A 19,219-nucleotide genomic window follows, 5' to 3' on the forward strand; every position below is an offset into this window, starting at 1 on the left:
CATGGCGGCTCACGCCTGTAATCCCAGCACTTTGGGAGGCTGAGGTGGGCAGATCATGAGATCAGGAGATCAAGACCATCCTGGCCAACATGGTGAAACCCTGTCTCTACTAAAAATACAAAAATTAGCTGGGTATGGTGGCACCCACCTGTAATCCCAGCTACTCAGGAGGCTGAGGCAGGAGAATTGCTTGAACCAGGGAGTTGGAGGTTGCAGTGAGCTGAGATCGCGCCACTGCACTCCAGCCTGGTGACAGAGCGAAACTGCATCTCAAAAAAAGAAAAAAAAAAAAAAAGAAAATGTTTTTCTTTAACATTGTATGTTTCCTCCAGAAGCTTAATGAATCTCACACTTCAGTGTTCTGTGTGGAGAAGAGATAGATTTAGAAGCAGAATCTGAAGCCAGGGCCATTTGACTTGTGAAACTACAATTCAAACAACTTTGGAACTTTTATGATGTCCTCATTACTTTCCAAGAAAGAATGGATTTTTTTTTTTTGCTCATGGTACATCAGCCCAACAGTTATTCACTCCCATGGGCTTATCAGGTTTTATGTTATGATATAGATAAGACAGGCAGTGGGACATGTGACATTTCTAATGGAATAACAGCAGTACTATCCCTATGTACCTATTCAAGAAAACTTACTGGGATGTAAGTGAGGATGGTATTTACTATAGGTATAACATTGACTCTGCCCTGTGAAAGTCATTTACACATACTGAAAATCTGTTATTACCATAACACACTATGATTAGTATTAATAACCTTGCACTTCACACTGAACATGGTTAAAAATTGCTATCCATAATAATTACAAATATCATAGTAATTCTGACAATATTTATTGAGCACTTTTTACCAGGCATGTGTCAAGTCTTTACATGTCTGAATGCACTTAGTCCTCATAACCACACTATGAGGAAAGCATAATAGTAATCTGCTTTTATGTTTGAGGAAACTTTGTGAAGATATCTGGAGGGCTAGTAAACTAGCCAAGGTCACAGGACACAAGGCATTCTAGCTCGAACGTGTTTTATTGCCTTTGACCATTCTCTACAAACACAGTAACAGCTTAACTCTCTGGGACTCAATTTTAGGCAACCTCATCTATTTGGAACAAAGCTGAGACATGAAAGCAAGCATAAACATTTCTGTAACCAAAATAGAAGACAAATTCTCCATGTGTGAGATTCTGCATGTTAGCAAGCAGTACCAAGCCAGAAATGCTAGGCTGTGTACTCTCTTGGGTCCTTTGATAGAGGGTCATTGAATCTGAGCATGTCAGTGGAAACTGAGGATCACAGTACAGTCACTAATACTTCTAAGTTATTAATAAAGGGAAATTAAGTTTAGTTATCAATAAAGGGAAATGTATGATTTTTGTTTGTTTTTTTGAGACGGAGTTTTGCTCTTGTTGCCTAGGCTGGAGTGCAATGGCACGGTCTCGGCTCACCGCAACCTCCACCTCCCGGGTTCAAGTGCTTCTCCTGTGTCAGCCTCCTGAGTAGCTGGGATTATAGGCATGCATCACCATGCCCAGCTAATTTTGTATTTTTAGTAGAGATGGGGTTTCTCCATGTTGGTCAGGCTGGTCTCAAACTCCCAACCTCAGGTGATCTGCCCGCCTTGGTTCCCAAAGTGCTGGGATTACAGGCATGAGACACCATGCCCGGCCTGAAGTTTAGTTACTAATAAAGGGAAATGAAGTTTAATTTAAAAATATAGTAGAAATTGAAAACAAAGATTTAATTGATTTTACAAAGGCCTGTAATGATGGGGAAAATAACGCTTGAAGGGGGCAAATATTTACCTATCTAGAACTTTTCATCCTACGTAAAAATTCTAGATAGCTGAGGTTTGGATATAGATGAAAAATTACTTGCATGTAGCTCTTAAAATCTAGCCAAAAGCCATCTTAAAAAAATGCACTTGACTTTTTTCTTATGGTCTAAGAAGGTAAAGCTTGACTGTAAAATAAACCCCTTCGCCTTTATTTGCTCTGTTTTCATTTTTGTACTCTAGATCGCTCCTTCGATGTCCTAAAAAAATCCAAGCCGCCCTCGACATTGCTTGCTGCAGGCCGGCTTTCAGACATGCTGAATGGAGGTGATGAAGTCTATGCTAACTGTGTGGTGATTGATCAGGTAAGGCCCAACTGACATTACAGGATGATTTCTACCTCTCTCCAAAACCTGGGTTTGTAAGAAATAGATTCAGCGTTGTTGTGTTCCTTTGACAATTTTAGCCTAAGAGCAGCAAGGAGGATGCTGTTGTGGAGTCTCATTGTATGAGCATTTAAGCATTTAACTTAGGTGCTTACTTCAGAACACAAGACACCTTACTCAGTCCAGAGGCACTGTCAGGGAGGGGTCTTGAGATACTGCCAAATGGGAAGAGTGTGAGAGCTCTTCTTCGGGGCCCAAGTAGGAAATGACAACTGTGCGACCAATGTCTCCTCCACAGCTTTTCAAAATACAGTATGTATATGACCTGATTATGCAATATTTGTATTCAAATCCAGCAAATGTAATGAGCAGGTGCTTGGTCCGAGCACCATAGGAAACTGTCACATAAATTACTTGGTTAATCATTACAACGCATCCATTAACATGTAGTAAGATTGTAGAGCTTTCATATTAATACAGAATGGTATCATATTATAAGGAAGCTGGAATCCTTTGGAACTTTCCACCCAGTCCCTGATAGAGACTTTTGAGTTAAATCTCATAGAAGCAGATGGTTTGAATGTGCTGGCATCTTCTTGTCTTTTTTTCTTTTCTCTAGCTCAGTGATCTTCAAATTTTAGTATTTATAAAAATTATAGATCTGAAGATTTCTACACACTAATATATGGAGGATTTAAGGGATTTTCAAGGGTAATTTTGACAACACAATGTCTGCCTTATAAACTGACTTTAAAACTTAATCCCCATGTAAGATCCACCCTATCTACTCACTGAGCAGTAAGACATTTAACCCTTTTATGTTGTTAGTATGCATGTATTTTACCCTATTTATAGATATATTCTGTGATCTAAACTTTTTTTTTTCCATCTAGAGCTCAGTTTCAGCCCTTTAGTAGCACATCTCTGCATTTTCTTTTTGTGTTACAAAGCACTGTCATATCAAATGCAGCACAGATTGGGATGGTAGTCATAATGACAGAAAAATCAATAAATCAGAATGGACTTCAGCTGTAAATAACTGGTATAGTTGTTTTGGTATAAACTAACTGAATGTCAGTCCTAGTTATAGAAATCTAGAATGGGTCATGGAGTGTAGGACACAGTGGGAGTTCTGAGATTTTCAAGATACAGGGTGTGTTAGTCCCTTCCCACACTGCTATGAAAAAATACCTGAGGCTGGGTAATTTCTAAAGAAAAGAGGTTTAATTGACTCACACTTTTGCATGGCTGAGGAGGCCTCAGGAAACTTAAAATAATGGCGGAAGGCACCTCTTCACAGGGCAGCAGGAGAGAAAATGAGTGCTGAGTGAAGAGGGAAGCCCTTTATAAAACCATCAAATCTTGTGAGAACTCACTCACTGTCACGAGAACACCATGGGGAAAACCACCCCCATGATTCAATTATCTCCAACTGGTCCCGCCCTTGACACGTGGGAATTATTATAATTCAAAGTGAGATTTGGATGGGGACACAGAGCCAAACCATACCACAGGGTAATTGGACTTGGTGTGTTTTAGCCATGTTCTAGTATTTATTTATTCTTTTCCAGCTTTATTAAGGCATAATGAACAAATAGAAATTATATATATTTAAAGTATACAATGTAATGTTTTGATACATGTACATATTATGAAATAATGACCACAATCAAGCTAATTAAGCACATATATCATCTCACATACTTATTTATTTTTGTAGTGAGAATACTTAAGATCTACAGCAAATTTCAAGTACAAAGTGCATTATTAACTATAGTCACCATGTTGTACATTAGGTCTCAAGAACTTATTCATTGTGTAACTGAAAGTTTGTACCCTTTGACCAACACTTCACCATTTCCCCCACCCTCCAACCCCTAGTAACCCTTCTACTCACTGTTTCTATGAGTTTGACATTTTTACATTCCATATATAAGTCAGATCATGCAGTATTGATTCATCCATGTTCTCACAAATGGCAGGATTTTTTTTCTTTTCTAGGGCTGAATAATATTCCTGTGTGTATGTGTGTTTGTGCATGTGTGTGTTTGTGTGTGCAGGTATGTGGAATCTGTCACATTTCAGTCAATGGTGGAGTGCATATGCAAAGGTGATCCCATAAGATTATAATACCATATTTTTACTGTACTTTTTCTATATTTAGATATATAAGTACTTACCATTGTGTCCCAGTTGCCTACAGTATTCTGTATAGTAACATGCTATATAGATTTGTAGCTTAGGAGAAATAGGCTATACCATATAGCCTAGGTGTGTAGAAGGCTATACTAGCAGGTTTGTGTTAGTACACTCTATGATGGTTGCACAATAACAAGATAAACTAAGGATGCATTTCTCAGAACATATCTACATACTTAAGTGAGGAATGACTGTACTGATCCTTGGAATCTCCAAAGTGATAGTCTTTTGTATGCTAATGAGATGACTGGTGGCTGGCAGCCCCTAGGTAGTTTCAGGATGTGGGCTGGTCACCGGAAAGGACAAGGCAGGATTACAGGATTGGGATTTTCAACTGCACCTACCAGCATCCACGGAAGGAGGAGGGGCTGAAGGTTAAATTGATCACTAATGACTAATAATTTAACCAATCATGCCTGCTTAATGAAGCTTCCATAAAAACCCAAAAGGATGGGCCAGGCACGGTGGCTCACGCCTGTAATCCCAGCACTTTGGGAGGCCGAGGCGGGCGGATCACGAGGTTAGGAGATCGAGACCATCCTGGCTAACATGGTGAAACCCGTCTCTACTAAAAATACAAAAAATTAGTAGGGCGTGGTGGCGGGTGCCTGTAGTCCCAGCTACTCGGGAGGCTGAGGCAGGAGAATGGCGTGAACCCGGGAGGCGGAGCTTGCAGTGAGCTGAGATCGCGCCACTGCACTCCAGCCTGGGTGACAGAGCAAGACTCCATCTCAAAAAAAAAAACAAAAACAAAAACCCAAAAGGACTGGGTTCAAGAGATTCTGGATAGCTGAATACATAGGGGTTCCTGGAGGGTGGTGCACTTGTGGAGGGCGTGGAAGCTCTGTGCCCCTTCCGGAGTTCCTTGCCCTAAGCATCTCTTCTATCTGCCTGTTCTCTGTATCTTTTGTAATATTCACTATAATAAACCAGGAAATGTGTTTCTCTGAGTTCTGTGAGCTGCTCTAGCAAATTGATTGAACCTGAGGAGGGGCTGTGGGAACCCCATTTTATAGCTGGTTGATAAAACAATCTGGGGCTTGTGGTTGTCATTGGAAGTAGGGGGGAGTCTCGTGGGACCGAGCCCTGTGGGACCTGACTCCATCTCCAGGTTGATAGTGCCAGAATTGAATTGAACTGAATTAGAGGAAATTCAGTGGTGGATTGCTTCCTTGCTGCATGTCGGGGGAAAGCCCCACACATTTAGTCACAGAAAAGTTCTGTGTTGATTGTTGAGTAAGAGAATAGAAAAAAAGACTGTTTTTATCCCTATATTTTCAGAAAATCATATGTGCCACATTTTCTTTATTCATCTGTTGATGGACACTTAGGTTGATTTCATCTCTTGACTACTGTGAATAGTGCTGCAGTGAACATGGGAGTGCAGACATCTCTTTGGGATAGTGATTCCGTTTCCTTTGGATATATACCCAGAGGTGGGATTGCTGGATCATATGGTAGTTGTATTTTAATTTTTTTTAGGAACTTTCATGCTGTTTTCCACTGTGGCTGTGCTGATTTACATTCCCAACAGTGTATAAGAATTCCCCTTTCTCCACATCCTTGTCAGCTTTTTTTTTTTTTGTCCTTTTGGTAATAGCCATTCTAACAGGTGTGAGGTGGTATCTCATTGTAGTTTTGTTCATTTTTCTGATGATTAGTGATGTTGAGCACTTTTGCATATACCTATTGGCCATTTGTGTGTGTCATTTTTTGGGAAAATGTCTATTCAGGTACTTTATTTTTAAATCTGGTTATTTGTGGGTTTTTTTGTTTGTTTGTTTGTTTGTTTTTGCTATTGAGTTGCGTGAGTTCCTTACATATTTTGGGTATTAACTCCGTATCAGATGCATGGTTGTAAATATCTTCTCCAATTCTATAAGTTGCTGTTTTATATTTCTGTTTCCTTTGCTATGCAGAGATTTTTTGGTTTGGCGTAGTCACACTTATTTATTTTGCTTTTCTTGCTTGTGCTTTTGGTGTCACATCCAAAAAATAACTGCCAAGACCAATGTCAAGGAGTTTTTCCTCTATGCTTCCTCCTAGGAGTTTTATGGTCTCAGGTTTTATGTTAAAGCCTTTATTGCATTTTGAGTTGATATTTGTGTATGTGGTAAGATAGGGATCCAGTTTCATTTTTTTGCATGTAGCTATCCAGTTTTCCTAGTATCATTATTGAAGGATCTATCTTTTCTCCATTGTGTATTTTTAGCACATTTGTTGAAGATTAATTGACTGTATTTATGTGTGGGTTTATTTCTGGACTTTCTATTCTGTTCCATGTGCCCATGTGTCTGTTTTTATGTCAGTACCATAATGTTTTGATTACCGTATCTTTGTAATATAATTTTAAGTTAGGCAGTGTGATGCTTCTGACTTTGTTCTTCTTGCTAAAGATTGCTTGAGCTCTTCTGGGTCTTTTGGGATTCTATACACATTTCAGGATTTTTTTTTCTATTTCTGTGAAAAATTGCCATTGTAATTTTGATAGAGATTACATAGAATCTGTATTTCACTTTGGGTAGTATAGATGTTTTGACAACATGAATTCTTCCAATCCATGAATGTAGGATATCTTTCATATGAATTCTTCTAATCTGTGAACATAGGATATCTTTCCATTTATCTGTGTTGCTTCAATTTCTTACATTTATGTTTTATAGTTTTCAGTGCATATATTTTTGTCATGTTTTGATTTTAATAGATTTATTCTACTGCCATATTTTCTCAGCTGTTTAAATAAAATACTTCTTGAGCCCTTATTTTTTTTGTTCTGAGCCTTAGTGAATACTGTAACTATAGTATTTCCATTTACCTCAAGTAACTAAAATTGTAAATTACTCAATATTATGTGAGGAAAACTATATATATTATGTGTTTACATGTTCTCAAATACATTAAAAATGCAAAATTTACCAAACCAAAGATTTGGTAAATAAAAAATTTTCTTTCGTTTCCTTCCTTCCTTCCTTCCTTCCTTCCTTCCTTCCTTCCTTCCTTCCTTCCTTCCTTCCTTCCTTCCCTCCCTCCCTCCCTCCCTCCCTCCCTCCCTCCCTCCCTCCCTCCCTCCCTCCCTCCCTCCTTCCTTCCTTCCTTCCTTCCTTCCTTCCTTCCTTCCTTCCGTTTTGTTTTTTTTTGAGACAGACTCTTGCTTTATCATCCAGATGGGAGTGCAATGGTGCTGTCTTGGCTCACTGCAATCTCCACCCCCCAGGCTCAAGCAATTCTTGTGCCTTAGCCTCCAGAGTAGCTGGGATTACAGGTGTGCACCATGACACCTGGCTAATGTTGGTATTTTTAGAAGAGACAGTTTCGCCATGTTGGCCAGGCTGGTCTTGAAATCTTGGCCTCAAATGATCTGCCCACCTTGGCCTCCCAAGTTACTGGGATTACAGGCATGAGCCACTATACCCAGCCAAGATATAATTTTTATTCTGGAATATTCTTGGTGAAAGAAGTATTGCTTTAATGATGTGAAGCCAAAAAGAAAATAAAAGTGAAGCATGCATTTAGAGAGAACTCAAACAAGTTAATTCAACAAACTGCAACATAGCAGATTGCCGAGTTGTGCATTGAAAACTGAGAAATAAAACTAAATCTGCAACAAAATCACAAAGTCCATTACGTTAGCATAGTACTTTTTTTAATAGCCCCTATATCTATTTGAATAGCAAGGACAATGTAAGGAGTACAAATTCTGCATATTTAAAATGTTTTCTGGCAATATCTGAAAATAATCTTATCTAATTTTCTTTATCTTCCTCAACCTGTCAAGGAAACCTAAAAACATTACTAGCATATATTAATGTTTCCCATTAATTTTCAAGGTTATCAGCCTTCCTGTTGAGAAAATTCACATGATGAAAGTTACTTTGAAAATTTCTGTCATATAAACTACTTTGAAAAAAACATTTGTTTCATAATTTCAGTACAGAAAATCCCTGTATACCCTTTACTCAAATTCCTCAAATGGTAGTATTTTACTACATTTTACGTTGTCATTCCCTGAGTGGGTGGTTATGTATGCATGCAAATAGTTAAATTATGTCTATAAATATTTCTTAACCATTTGAGAATAAATGAAAAATATGGTGCTCCTTTACCCCTTAATCTTTCATGGTGTATTTTCCTAAAAACATGGATAGTTTCTTATGTAAGCACAGTACAGTTACCAAAATCATAAAATTATCATTGATACAATGCTATTAGCTATCTCCAGACCTTGTTCAATTTTAGCAAGTTGTCCCAATAATGTTCCCTGTGGCAAAAGAAAATTCCATTACATGTGTTGCATATAGTTGTTGTGTCTCCGTAGTCTCCTTTAATCTGGGACAGTTCCTCAGTTTTTGTGTTTTATGCCGCTGATATTTTAAAAGAATACAGACCATTATTTTTGTTCTTGTGTTTTGCTAAGAGTGTCTTTCAGTTTTGGTTTATCTGATATTTCCTCATAATTGGATTCAGGTTAGGCATGTTTGGCAGGAATACTACGGAAGTGATGATGGGTGCTTCTCAGTGCACTGTATCAGCAGGCATAGGACATCAGTCTGTCCCATTACTGGTGATTTTATTAATATCTTTCATCTCCCAAGTTCCTTTTTTAGTAAAATTACTGTTTTTTAAAAAATTATTAAGTACCATGTCAGGAGATATTTTATGCCCTTGTAAATATCCTGTTGCTCATTAGACTTTCACCCATTAATTAAGCATTCATTAACGGTTTTTGCTTTAATAAATTATGATGCTCGATGATTTAGGATTCTAACATTTCCTCTTTTGCTTCTTTTTCCCCTTCACTGCTCTATCTCTAAATGGTGTTACTGTCTTCCCTTTTACTGTCCTCACCCCAGACATGATGCCTTTTGATGACCGCCACCTCAAATCATGGGTGCTTAAAAGTACGCCTTTCTTAGAGCGAGTGCTTTGATCAGCTAGGACTCTTTTTCATGCATGTGGGTTGGGCTTTCTCTTTCTGGGGAAGATTTTTAAGTAAGTCTTAGGGCCTCCAGAAGTTCTGTCCTTTCTCTGCCATTCAGATTTTCCCAACTCCCCTTACCCTCCGCAGAGTCTTACAGTAGGAGCACGAGGGCTTACCTGCTGGATTTGCTGTTGATTTTATTATTTACAGGTAATTTGAAATTTGGGCATTTTCTTTCTTCTAATGATGCTATGTACGTGCACTTTATGTAGCTTTATTTGTTCTTTTTGTTTGATGTTGCTTTTTGTGAGACTCAGCTTTATGTGACCACTATTACCTTGGTACCCAGATTCCTATGAGCTACTTTTTGAATAAAGCTGTATAGTCTTTAGTTTTTTCCTCAAGTATTTAAAACATTTCCCCCTCATTTTGAGTCAGGGGTTCATAAAATGTTAGAGGCATAATCAGCTTCTGGTTTTGTAATAAAGGAACAACTTTATAAAATACTCAGTTGGTCTTCCTTTTTGTGAATTATAGGATAACTGCCGTGTGAACAAAAACATATAAAATAATTCTCTGTTTACATAAAACAAGAGTCTCACTCTGTAACCCAGGCTAGAGTGCACTGGCGCAATCTCTGCTCATTGCAACGTCTGCCTCCCATTCAGGCCATTCTCCTGCTTCAGTCTCTGAGTAGCTGGGATTACAGGCGCCTGCCACCACACCCTGGCTGATTTTTGTATTTTTAGTAGAGATGGGGTTTCACCATGTTGTCCAGGCTAGTCTTGAACTCCTGACCTCAAGTGATCTGCCAGCCTCGGCCTCCCACCACGCCTGGCCAGAAGTTTTTAAATTGGGAAAATTTAATTAATTCTTAGCTAGGCCAATCTTACCTGCTTTTACTCAGGAAATGTTTCTCTTTCAACTTCCAGGTTGGCGATTTGGATATCAGCTATATTAATATAGAGGGAATCACTGCCACTACCAGCCCTGAATCCAGAGGTTGCACTCTGGGGCCTCAGAGCAGCAAACAGACCCTTCCGACAGAAACCAGTCCCAGTGTGTACCCACTTAGCGAAAATGTCGAAGGGACAGCACACACTGAAGCCCAGCGGTCCTTCATGTCACCATCGAGTTCGTGTGCTTCCAACTTGAATCTTTCTTTTGGTTGGCATGGATTTGAAAAGGAACAAAGTCATCTAAAGAAAAGAAGGTAAGATTCTATATTGTAGAGGAAAACTGTAGAAAATCAAAGAACCTTATAGGTAGACTTCAAAAATTCTAGTTTTAAACTTTTTATTGTCTCTACCACTTTTATCTGCCCATCAAAATGTTGTCCCCTTTTAGGTTCCTGTATTCAATGATTTGGAAGTAAGACACTTAAGAAAACTGACTAAAATATGATAAAGGAAAACCACGATGAGATACCAGTTTATACTCACTTGACTGGCAAAAATTAAAAAATCTAGCAATCCCATGTTTTGGTGAGAATGCATAACATGGAAATTCCTGCATAAAGATGATAGGAGAGAAAATTGTGTAACTTGGGAAAATAATTTGACATTATCTTGTAAAGTCAAATATGCATTTTCCTCTTGTGTACTAGGAGACCTATATGGAATATTATTATAGCAGCAGGAAATAACCCAAATGTGGAATAAATAAATTATATATAGTTACACAATAGAATACTGTACAGTAATGAAAATGAATTAGCTACAATTACATCTGCATGCACAATAACATAGACCTTAGAAGCATGAAGGAACAAAAAAAGCCCCAAAATACATGTTAGATTTCATTTTTATAGAATGCAAATTAAACAATATATTATTATAGGGTACCTACATATGTGCATAAGCTAGAAAGAACAACAAGAGGCCGGGCGTGGTGGCTCACGCCTGTAATTCCAGCACTTTGGGAGGCCAAGGCAGGCAGAACGCTTGAGCTCAGGAGCTCAAGACCAGCCTGGGCAACATGGTAAAACCCCACCTCTACCAAAAATACAAAAATTAGCTGGGCGTGGTGGCACGCACATGTAGTCCTGATACTTGGCAGGCTGGGGTGGGAGGATCGCTTGAACCTGGGAGGCAGAAGTTGCAGTGAGCCAAGATGGCACCACTGAACTCCAACCTGGGTGACAGAGTGAGACCTGTCTCAAAAAGAAGAAAAAAAAAAAGAGAGAGAGAGAAAAAGAAAAACAAAATAACGAAGGGGAAAAAATACCTAAATTCAAAATAGTTGTTACATCTAGGGAAGGAAATAGGGAAATGGGAATGGAATGAATCATAACAGAGTTTCCATGGTAGATGGCCAGTATCCAAGTTTCAAGTTGGATGGGCTCATGAATGTTTGTTTTATTTAACATAATATGTATTTTATATTTTAACATAAAATTTATCTTTATTTTACTTTCACTTACCTTATATTTTCTTGAATATATAAAAACTCATTAAAATGATAGTTTCATTGCATCTGATATGATTACATATATTAGTGTGTGTGCACACATGTGTGTCCATATCTGTATATCTGTATCTGTCTATCTGATTGTCTATTTTCTTTAGAGAACAGGCCAATTTCCACTAATTTCATTTTATCCTGTTGATCACACTTTCCTTAGGGAGTAGCTTTTTTTTTCACCGTATCCTACCCATGTGATTATATGTTCATTTTCACATATAAAATGAATCAAAGTGAACATAAAATACACACACATATGTGACTATGTATATAAATATTTCTCTGTGAATGAACACGCACATAGGTGAATGAGTATTCAGCAGAGAGTTAATATAGAGGGGAGAGAAAGGTAGAGGAACCAGCAATCAGTAGGTGTCCATCACTGAGATACAGCACAATATGCAATTTGAGGTTGTAAAACTTTAGCACATATTGGTACCAAGGGTTATGTGTGATGTGTAAATAATAAAAGACTTGCTTTAGATTTATACTTTGTGAATTATGGTTTTGTAGATGCTGGGTAGTCACTACTATAATTTGAAGTGATAGGCTAATTTGAACTGTCCACACGTCTGCTTGGGACAAGCAACTGCCAGTCCACACAAGATTCTGTACAGTTTTGCAAAAATAAATTGAGCTATGTGTGATAAATGCATTCCAGTGGCTCTTTAAGATCTGTCAAGTGGCCAGGTATGGTGGCTCACACCTGCAATCCCAGCACTTTGGGAGGCCGAGGTAGGTGGATCACCTGAGGTCAGGAGTTCAAGACCAGCCTAGGCAGCCAACATGGTGAAACTCCCTCTCTACTAAAAATACAAAAATTAGCTAGGCATGGTGGCACACATCTGTAATCCCATCTACTCAGGGGAGGGGCTGAGGCAGGCTAATTGCCTGAACCCGGGAGGCGGAGATTTCAGTGAGCAGAGGTGGCACTACTGCACTCCAGCCTGGGGGACGGAGCGAGACTCTGTCTTTAAAAAAAAAAAAAAAATCTGTCAGGTTTGTGAGCCCCCAGATCTCAAGAGATAAATAAGTTCTTTAGAAGAAGTCCTCTAGGAATATAGCATGGAAAAGACACAAATAGTCTCTCTGTTTTATTGATACTTATGCAGATACTTGCAGAGTATCTAAATTATACTTTCTGATCATGGTCTTGTCTTGGAAAGTTTAAACATTTCACTGCTACAGATAGACTTTTTCCTCTGTAGAATATAATTTAGACAAAATATCTGTTCTGAGTACAGGTAATTAGAAGCCTCTGTGAAGATGTCACTGCTCAGGGGAAAGGGAGGAAGCTAGGAGAGGAAGGAGAAGCCATTCTACAGAAAAGCTTTCTGGCTGGTTCCATGAGCTGACTTCATCTCCTTTGCCCTCCCTCTCCTCTGAAAAATGTAGGAATGAAGGGAGAGAAGTCGCAATCCCTGGAAAGCCCTAGGGTGGCTGTGGGTCCCTTCCTTCAGTGGATGTTGTGGTAGGAAGCACAGTTGATAACAAACGCAAAGTGAAATGCACTTAATTTGTTAATAAGCAGATAATAGCCCTAGAGGCTGGAAACTTCTAATGAAGGAGAAATTTGGGGGCACACAGTAAAAACTGGAGTTAATATAAGGACATAGCTGACTGGGACCTGAGTCCTAAGTTTACTAGGGTTTAAAAGAATATTTTGGTGAAACTAAAATATGTATACTATATAACCATTATGTTATATTATTTAAATGTAATAACTGTTTTGAGAAGCCACAAAGGAAAGATAAGTAATAAAACATTAATTTAAAAATACTATACAGCAAAAAATTAAGCAGTAGACAAGTGTTTGTTTCATTCTAAAGCTTGTATTTTTCAAACCTTTTTAAAAACTACGGAGCAAGAAGTGCATGTCACACCATGAACGTCCCCTATCTCCCATAAAATTTAAGTGAAGTCTTATAAAATGATACGTGCAACATATTCTGATATTTTCTATTCTATATTATTTTTTTAAAAACTCTAGTTACAACCTAATGAATTGATTTCTTATCCCACTACTGGGAATTAGAAAAAAATATCGTAAAACAACCTAGAGGTTATCCTGAAGAATATTGCCTGTGCCACCAATATCTTAGGTTAATAGCTTAACAAATAAAAGTAGTAGCCCCATTTGAATGAATAGAAACAATGTTTTATAGTATGCAAAATAAAATACTGATACTTCTAGGATGTATTCATAGTGATGATGAAATGCTGTCTGTAACTGGAAAGGCTTGTGTTAAAATTGGATATTATTGCGGGCTGCCAATCATTTGAAGAACTATTTTCCACTAGTACAGAGATCACAAGTTGAAAGACAAGTGCTGAGGTACAAGACGTCGGCAAGCTTCAACCCGCTTGAAGCCTCCTTCCGTCTCAGATTGTTGTACTAGGAAACCACGTAGCAACTTGAAATACCTGTAATTATTAGATTAGTGCAGAAACCACAATTACTTTTGCACCAACATAATACATTTACCGGAGCATTTAAAGCAACAGCATTTACCAGGAAGATATTCTTAACATGAAGTTTCAGTGTTTTATGAGAAACAGTTGAATAGACTCCATGATATTTGGATGTTTAATTGAGGTAAAGTGTGAAGTCCACTTCCAATGTGTGCTTTTCTTCTCAATGCCTAGGCCTTCACCTTGGCCCTCAATGAGTTCCCAAAGGAGAAAACCCCACTTTGGAAATCCTTGGTGGTGCCAGCCAGGGCTTCTTCTCACTGCTGGGTTTTCTGGTACCCAGTAGTGCCTGTGAAAGGGTTCAAGGGTTAGAAACTGCTCTGTATTTGCATTAGAGGCATAGTAGAGTAAGACCAGGACTCATACCATGTATTCAGTTAACTTACTGTGTCCATTAAATAGCCTATGGTTTTTTTAAAAAAATAACCTAAACAGGTTAATTCAAAGTTTCATTTTCTGGTTCTTGTATTTCAAAATCAAGACAGTTTCATTGTTTTGTTATTAAAATTATAACTCCAGAACTGTAACAACCAAAAAAAAAAAAAAAAAAAAAACCGCAAAACACACATTTGAAATGCTTCGTGCATTAACATGCACCCAGGAAAGCTGTTGGCCTCCAAGTTTGAATTGTTTAAAACGTAATGTTATGGAATAGACCTGGGATGTAGGAGGTCAAATTCTTTCCTTTTAACTTCATGGTTTATTAAAGTTAAATAAGGAAAAAAGTTGTTGTCAAGCAGAATTACTACCTGGTTCTAAGATAGAGTTTTCAAAGGAATCATTTTTTTTTTTTTTTTTTGAGATGGAGTCTTGCTCTGTCACCCAGGCTGGAGTGCAGTGGCGTGATCTTGGCTCACTGCAAGTTCTGCCGCCTGGGTTCACGCCATTCTCCTGCCTCAGCATCCCAAGTAGCTGGGATTACAGGTGCCTGCCACAACAGCTGGCTAATTTTTTGTATTTTTAGTAGAGATGTGGTTTCACCATGTTAGCCAGGATGGTCTCGATCTCTGACCTCATGATCCGCCCACCTCGGCCTCCCAAAGTGTTGGGATTACAGGCATGAGCCACCGCGCCCAGCCTTGGAATCATCTTTTTTTAACCTCTAAAAATGATCATTTAGTATGACATGTTTGGGACATTACATGACTCACTTCTGAACTGTGTCTTGACATGGCCCTGGGGCGGATGGTTGGGACCTTCACACATCTCTCCTTGGTGTGCCTCTGCCCTCCCGAGCTTCCCAGCTGAGGGACAGGCAGAGAATGACATTTCCGCAGCTTAGTCACATGCAAATCCCCCCAGAAGCTTCCCTGCAAACAGCCCAGTGGCTCTGTTTCCACCAGCATTTAAAATATTTGATGGGTTACCATTTGGGACTTGCGATATCAATAATTATATTTACAAAACAGAAGTGGTGAGGTTAGTACTAACTCAAACCAGCTTTTGTTTCTTCAGGCATTTGAAATGTCTTTTGCCCCAGTCATGGCGGCTCACTCCAGCAATCCCAGCACTTTGGGAGACTGAGGTGGGTGGATCCATTGAGCCCAGGAGTTTGAGACCAGCCTGGGCAACATGGCAAAAAACGCAAAAATCACAAAAATTAGCCGGGCGTGGTGGCACACGCCTGTAGTCCCAGCTGCTCTGAAGGCTGAGGTGGGAAGATTGTTTGAGCCTGGGAGACGGAGGTTGTAGTGAACCAAAATCGTGTCACTGCACTCCAGCCTGGGCAACAAGAACAAAACTGTCTCCAAAAAAAAAAAAAAAAAAAGAAAAAAGAAAATGAAAGAAAGAAATGGCTTTTGCTACATAGGAATGTTCATTTGGGGTAACATAAAATTTTGTTTAAAAAGAGATTTGGAGGGAGGAGAAAAAGGCTAATTAAATACTAGTTGGAAATTAAATGAATACCTATTGCACCCCCCCGCCCCAGTGAAAGAATCTGAATTCAGAGAAGTAGAAACCAATGAGGCTCTGTGTCCTTCCTTGCTTCTTTGCTTACTTGCTGGCTTTGTGCTTTAGTTCTAGCCTTGATGCCTTGGACGTGGACAGTGAAGGGGAAGGGCATTCTGAGTCATCGCACATCTGTTACACTCCAGGGTCTCAGAGCTCCTCAAGAACTGGGATTCCTAGTGGGGATGAATTGGACTCTTTTGAGACTAACACTGAACCGGATTTTAATATCTCCAGGGCTGAATCACTTCCTCTATCAAGTAATCTACAGTCGAAGGTATTCTTAATGGTATTAATTTGGTATATTGCAAGTGTGAAGAATATGTTGTCTACATTTACCCATCTGTATCTGAAAGACATATTATATTTTATTCATACATATGAACTATTTTTTTGAGACCCATGTGATATCTGATTGAGTCTGTCTTTTTAATCTTTCCCACTCTGTTTTAATTTTTATAATCTTTACTCAAAATGGCTGATTTATATTTTCATTAATTCACCATGAGTACATACCATCTTTCTTTCACATACTTGGAAAATTTTATCATTTTACAATGATTTCTCCCATCATCTCTTAAGCAAAGGGAGAAAAACTAATAGTATTAAATGAGTTTAAGTGATCAAACTTGTTTTGCTTACATAAATAATTGTGTGGCCCTGATGATGAGGTAAATGATGTTAATAAGGTAGAAGTGATATTTATTGAGCATTTCTGGCTGCTTGAACTAATCCGGAACATCACAAATTTTGTCAACTTTTCCATAGGAGCCAGGTTTTATCTTGTTGGCTATTTCACATTGGAGTTTCATTTAGGTGTGCTTGTTTTTTTGTTATTTATTTACTTATTTATTTATTAAAAAACTAAATACATTCCTCTGAATGTAAGAAAGCCCTTTTGCATTTGAACATATTTTTTTTTCCTATTTGATTTGTTATTTTCTACTTGTTTTCTTCTTAAGTTTACTTATTACTGTAAAACAATGTGTGCTATGGCAAAACTTCTCTTTCTAACATATGGTTGTTATGATAATACCTTATTTTTTAGCATGCCCTACAATATACAAAATATGTTTTATGTATGTACAAAATATATAATTGCCTCATAACTCACCTATTACATAAGTAGTGCTTTTATTTAATTTTATTTTTTGAGTAGATGAGATTCTGGAAAGGTTAGAGTTCTGTCCAGCTTTGTATCACCAGCTTGGTGATAGACTCAGAACTCAATTCTGGGTCTTTTGAGCACAGATCATGCATCCTCTACCCTCTGCTCTAAGACCTGTAGAGCTGCCATAATCTTTTGCATCTGAAGGTCATGTGATATTTCTGGATAATGAGGAATTTGTATGGTTGTTATGTAGATACTTCTTAGTTTTGCATGTTGAGTGGAATTGTGAAAAGTTCATCATTACTTGGATGAAAAATAATCCAGTCTTTTGAAACAGTTTCATGTTGCTCATTTTTAGGAAGAATCTGAACCATAAATATATCTGCCTTGCCTCTGTAATTACCCAGTATAACTTTTTGCCAAAGTTTTGGACAATTTTCAAAGTTCCATTGTCATGACAAATGGTTACCATGTATACGTGACTTTGAAGAGGGCCCTTAGTGGCCAGCTCACTGTTTAGGGTTATAGGACAACTTGGGTTGGCCTTCTTGACATCTAGGCCCAGTAGGTGCTCCCTAGTAAGATAAGAGCCAAAGCCCAAGGGCCCTTTGAAGCAAGGTTAGGCTTCCATTTTTCAACTTTCCTCCAGGCTCCTTAACTAAACTAATGAAGTTAGGGTATCCATGTGTTTTTCCTTAGAGGAAACAAAAGAGATCAGTGCTCGTGAAGGTCAGTTTCTGATGGTTTAATTTTAGTAAAGAGTTTTGCATTATTTTCTTTTAGCCTTAACCTTAAGTGATATCTTAAAAATGCATGGGCAGCATCAATCCTAAGGCCTTTATAGGATAGAAGTTGGGTACTATAAATGGCTTCAATGGAGTTCTATTGCATATTCACTTAAATTTTCTGTAACATTTAAGAAAACTATGTTTTAATGATCTTGCCATCTTGTATTTTCATCTATGTTGCCAATATAATAATAGGAATAATAAGTAATTGGGACAACAGGAACAAAACCAGCAGGTCATTTTAAAGTAGTAATATTAAGGATGTATAAATTAGTGATATCCAAACATCCACCCCAGAAAGTGCTAGATGGAAGGTCTATCAAAAGTTGAGTACAGATTGGAAGGATTTATATCTTAACTGGATATATTTTTCCCTAAACGTTGCAGCTAACATTATAAATTTAAATCATGGTTTGGAAGTCTAAAAATCTCCTATAATTGTAAGTGGCTGTTCCACTATCCTCTAGTAATCCTTAAATATAGAAATCTCAGTTAATATAGAATTCTGTTGGAGGGCTACAGTAAAATAACAAAATAACTGACATCTCAGGTAAAATAATAAATTCATTGTTGAATATACAAAGAAAAAGTCATTTGTCTTAAATTTTCATTTTTAGCCAAGTTGGCTAGGATATCATAGTTGCATTCTATAGTATATACAGGAACTATTCCCCAAACTTAAGGTTGCTGAAGTATTAAAATGGCAATAACATTTTAAAAATTGTGAGAGGAAAACAGAAACACATAATGAGATCATATCGGAAATGTTCAGGTTGAATCTCTTTTCAAAGGTGCTAATTTAGTAACATTTGAGGTGGTGAATATATATTTTCAGATCTCATGTGTAAATTTTTAAAAACTATATTCTAATCTCTTTTAGGAATCACTGCTTTCTGGAGTTCGCTCACGTTCTTATTCTTGCTCATCACCCAAGATTTCTTTAGGAAAAACTCGTTTGGTGCGTGAATTAACAGTGTGCAGTTCAACTGAAGGTAAGCATCACTTAACATTTGCCTTTGAAAACACTCTGTTCCAGAACAGATTTTTCAGTTAGTGTAAGTACATAAAATATTCAAGAACAGCAGACCAGAATTTTCAGTTCTGTTTTCATAACTGGTTTTTCTAAGCCTGACAAAATTCTTTTCTTATT

General features: G+C 38.0%; 1 protein-coding gene across 5 annotated transcripts in view; it reads left to right on the forward strand.

Moving 5' to 3' along the window:
• The window catches only part of ARHGEF28 (Rho guanine nucleotide exchange factor 28), a 312,580-nt gene that overhangs the window by 207,154 nt on the left and 86,207 nt on the right, over window positions 1-19,219 (forward strand). For all 5 annotated transcript variants that reach the window (XM_054486932.2, XM_054486933.2, XM_063664896.1 and 2 more), the window contains 4 exons: window positions 2,026-2,147; window positions 10,218-10,498; window positions 16,240-16,447; window positions 18,950-19,061. In XM_054486932.2, coding sequence (XP_054342907.1) covers window positions 2,026-2,147; window positions 10,218-10,498; window positions 16,240-16,447; window positions 18,950-19,061 — 723 coding nt within the window. The remainder of the gene's footprint in view (window positions 1-2,025; window positions 2,148-10,217; window positions 10,499-16,239; window positions 16,448-18,949; window positions 19,062-19,219) is intronic.

Source organism: Pongo pygmaeus, chromosome 4 (assembly GCF_028885625.2).
Source record: "Pongo pygmaeus isolate AG05252 chromosome 4, NHGRI_mPonPyg2-v2.0_pri, whole genome shotgun sequence".
Taxonomy (NCBI): domain Eukaryota; kingdom Metazoa; phylum Chordata; class Mammalia; order Primates; family Hominidae; genus Pongo; species Pongo pygmaeus.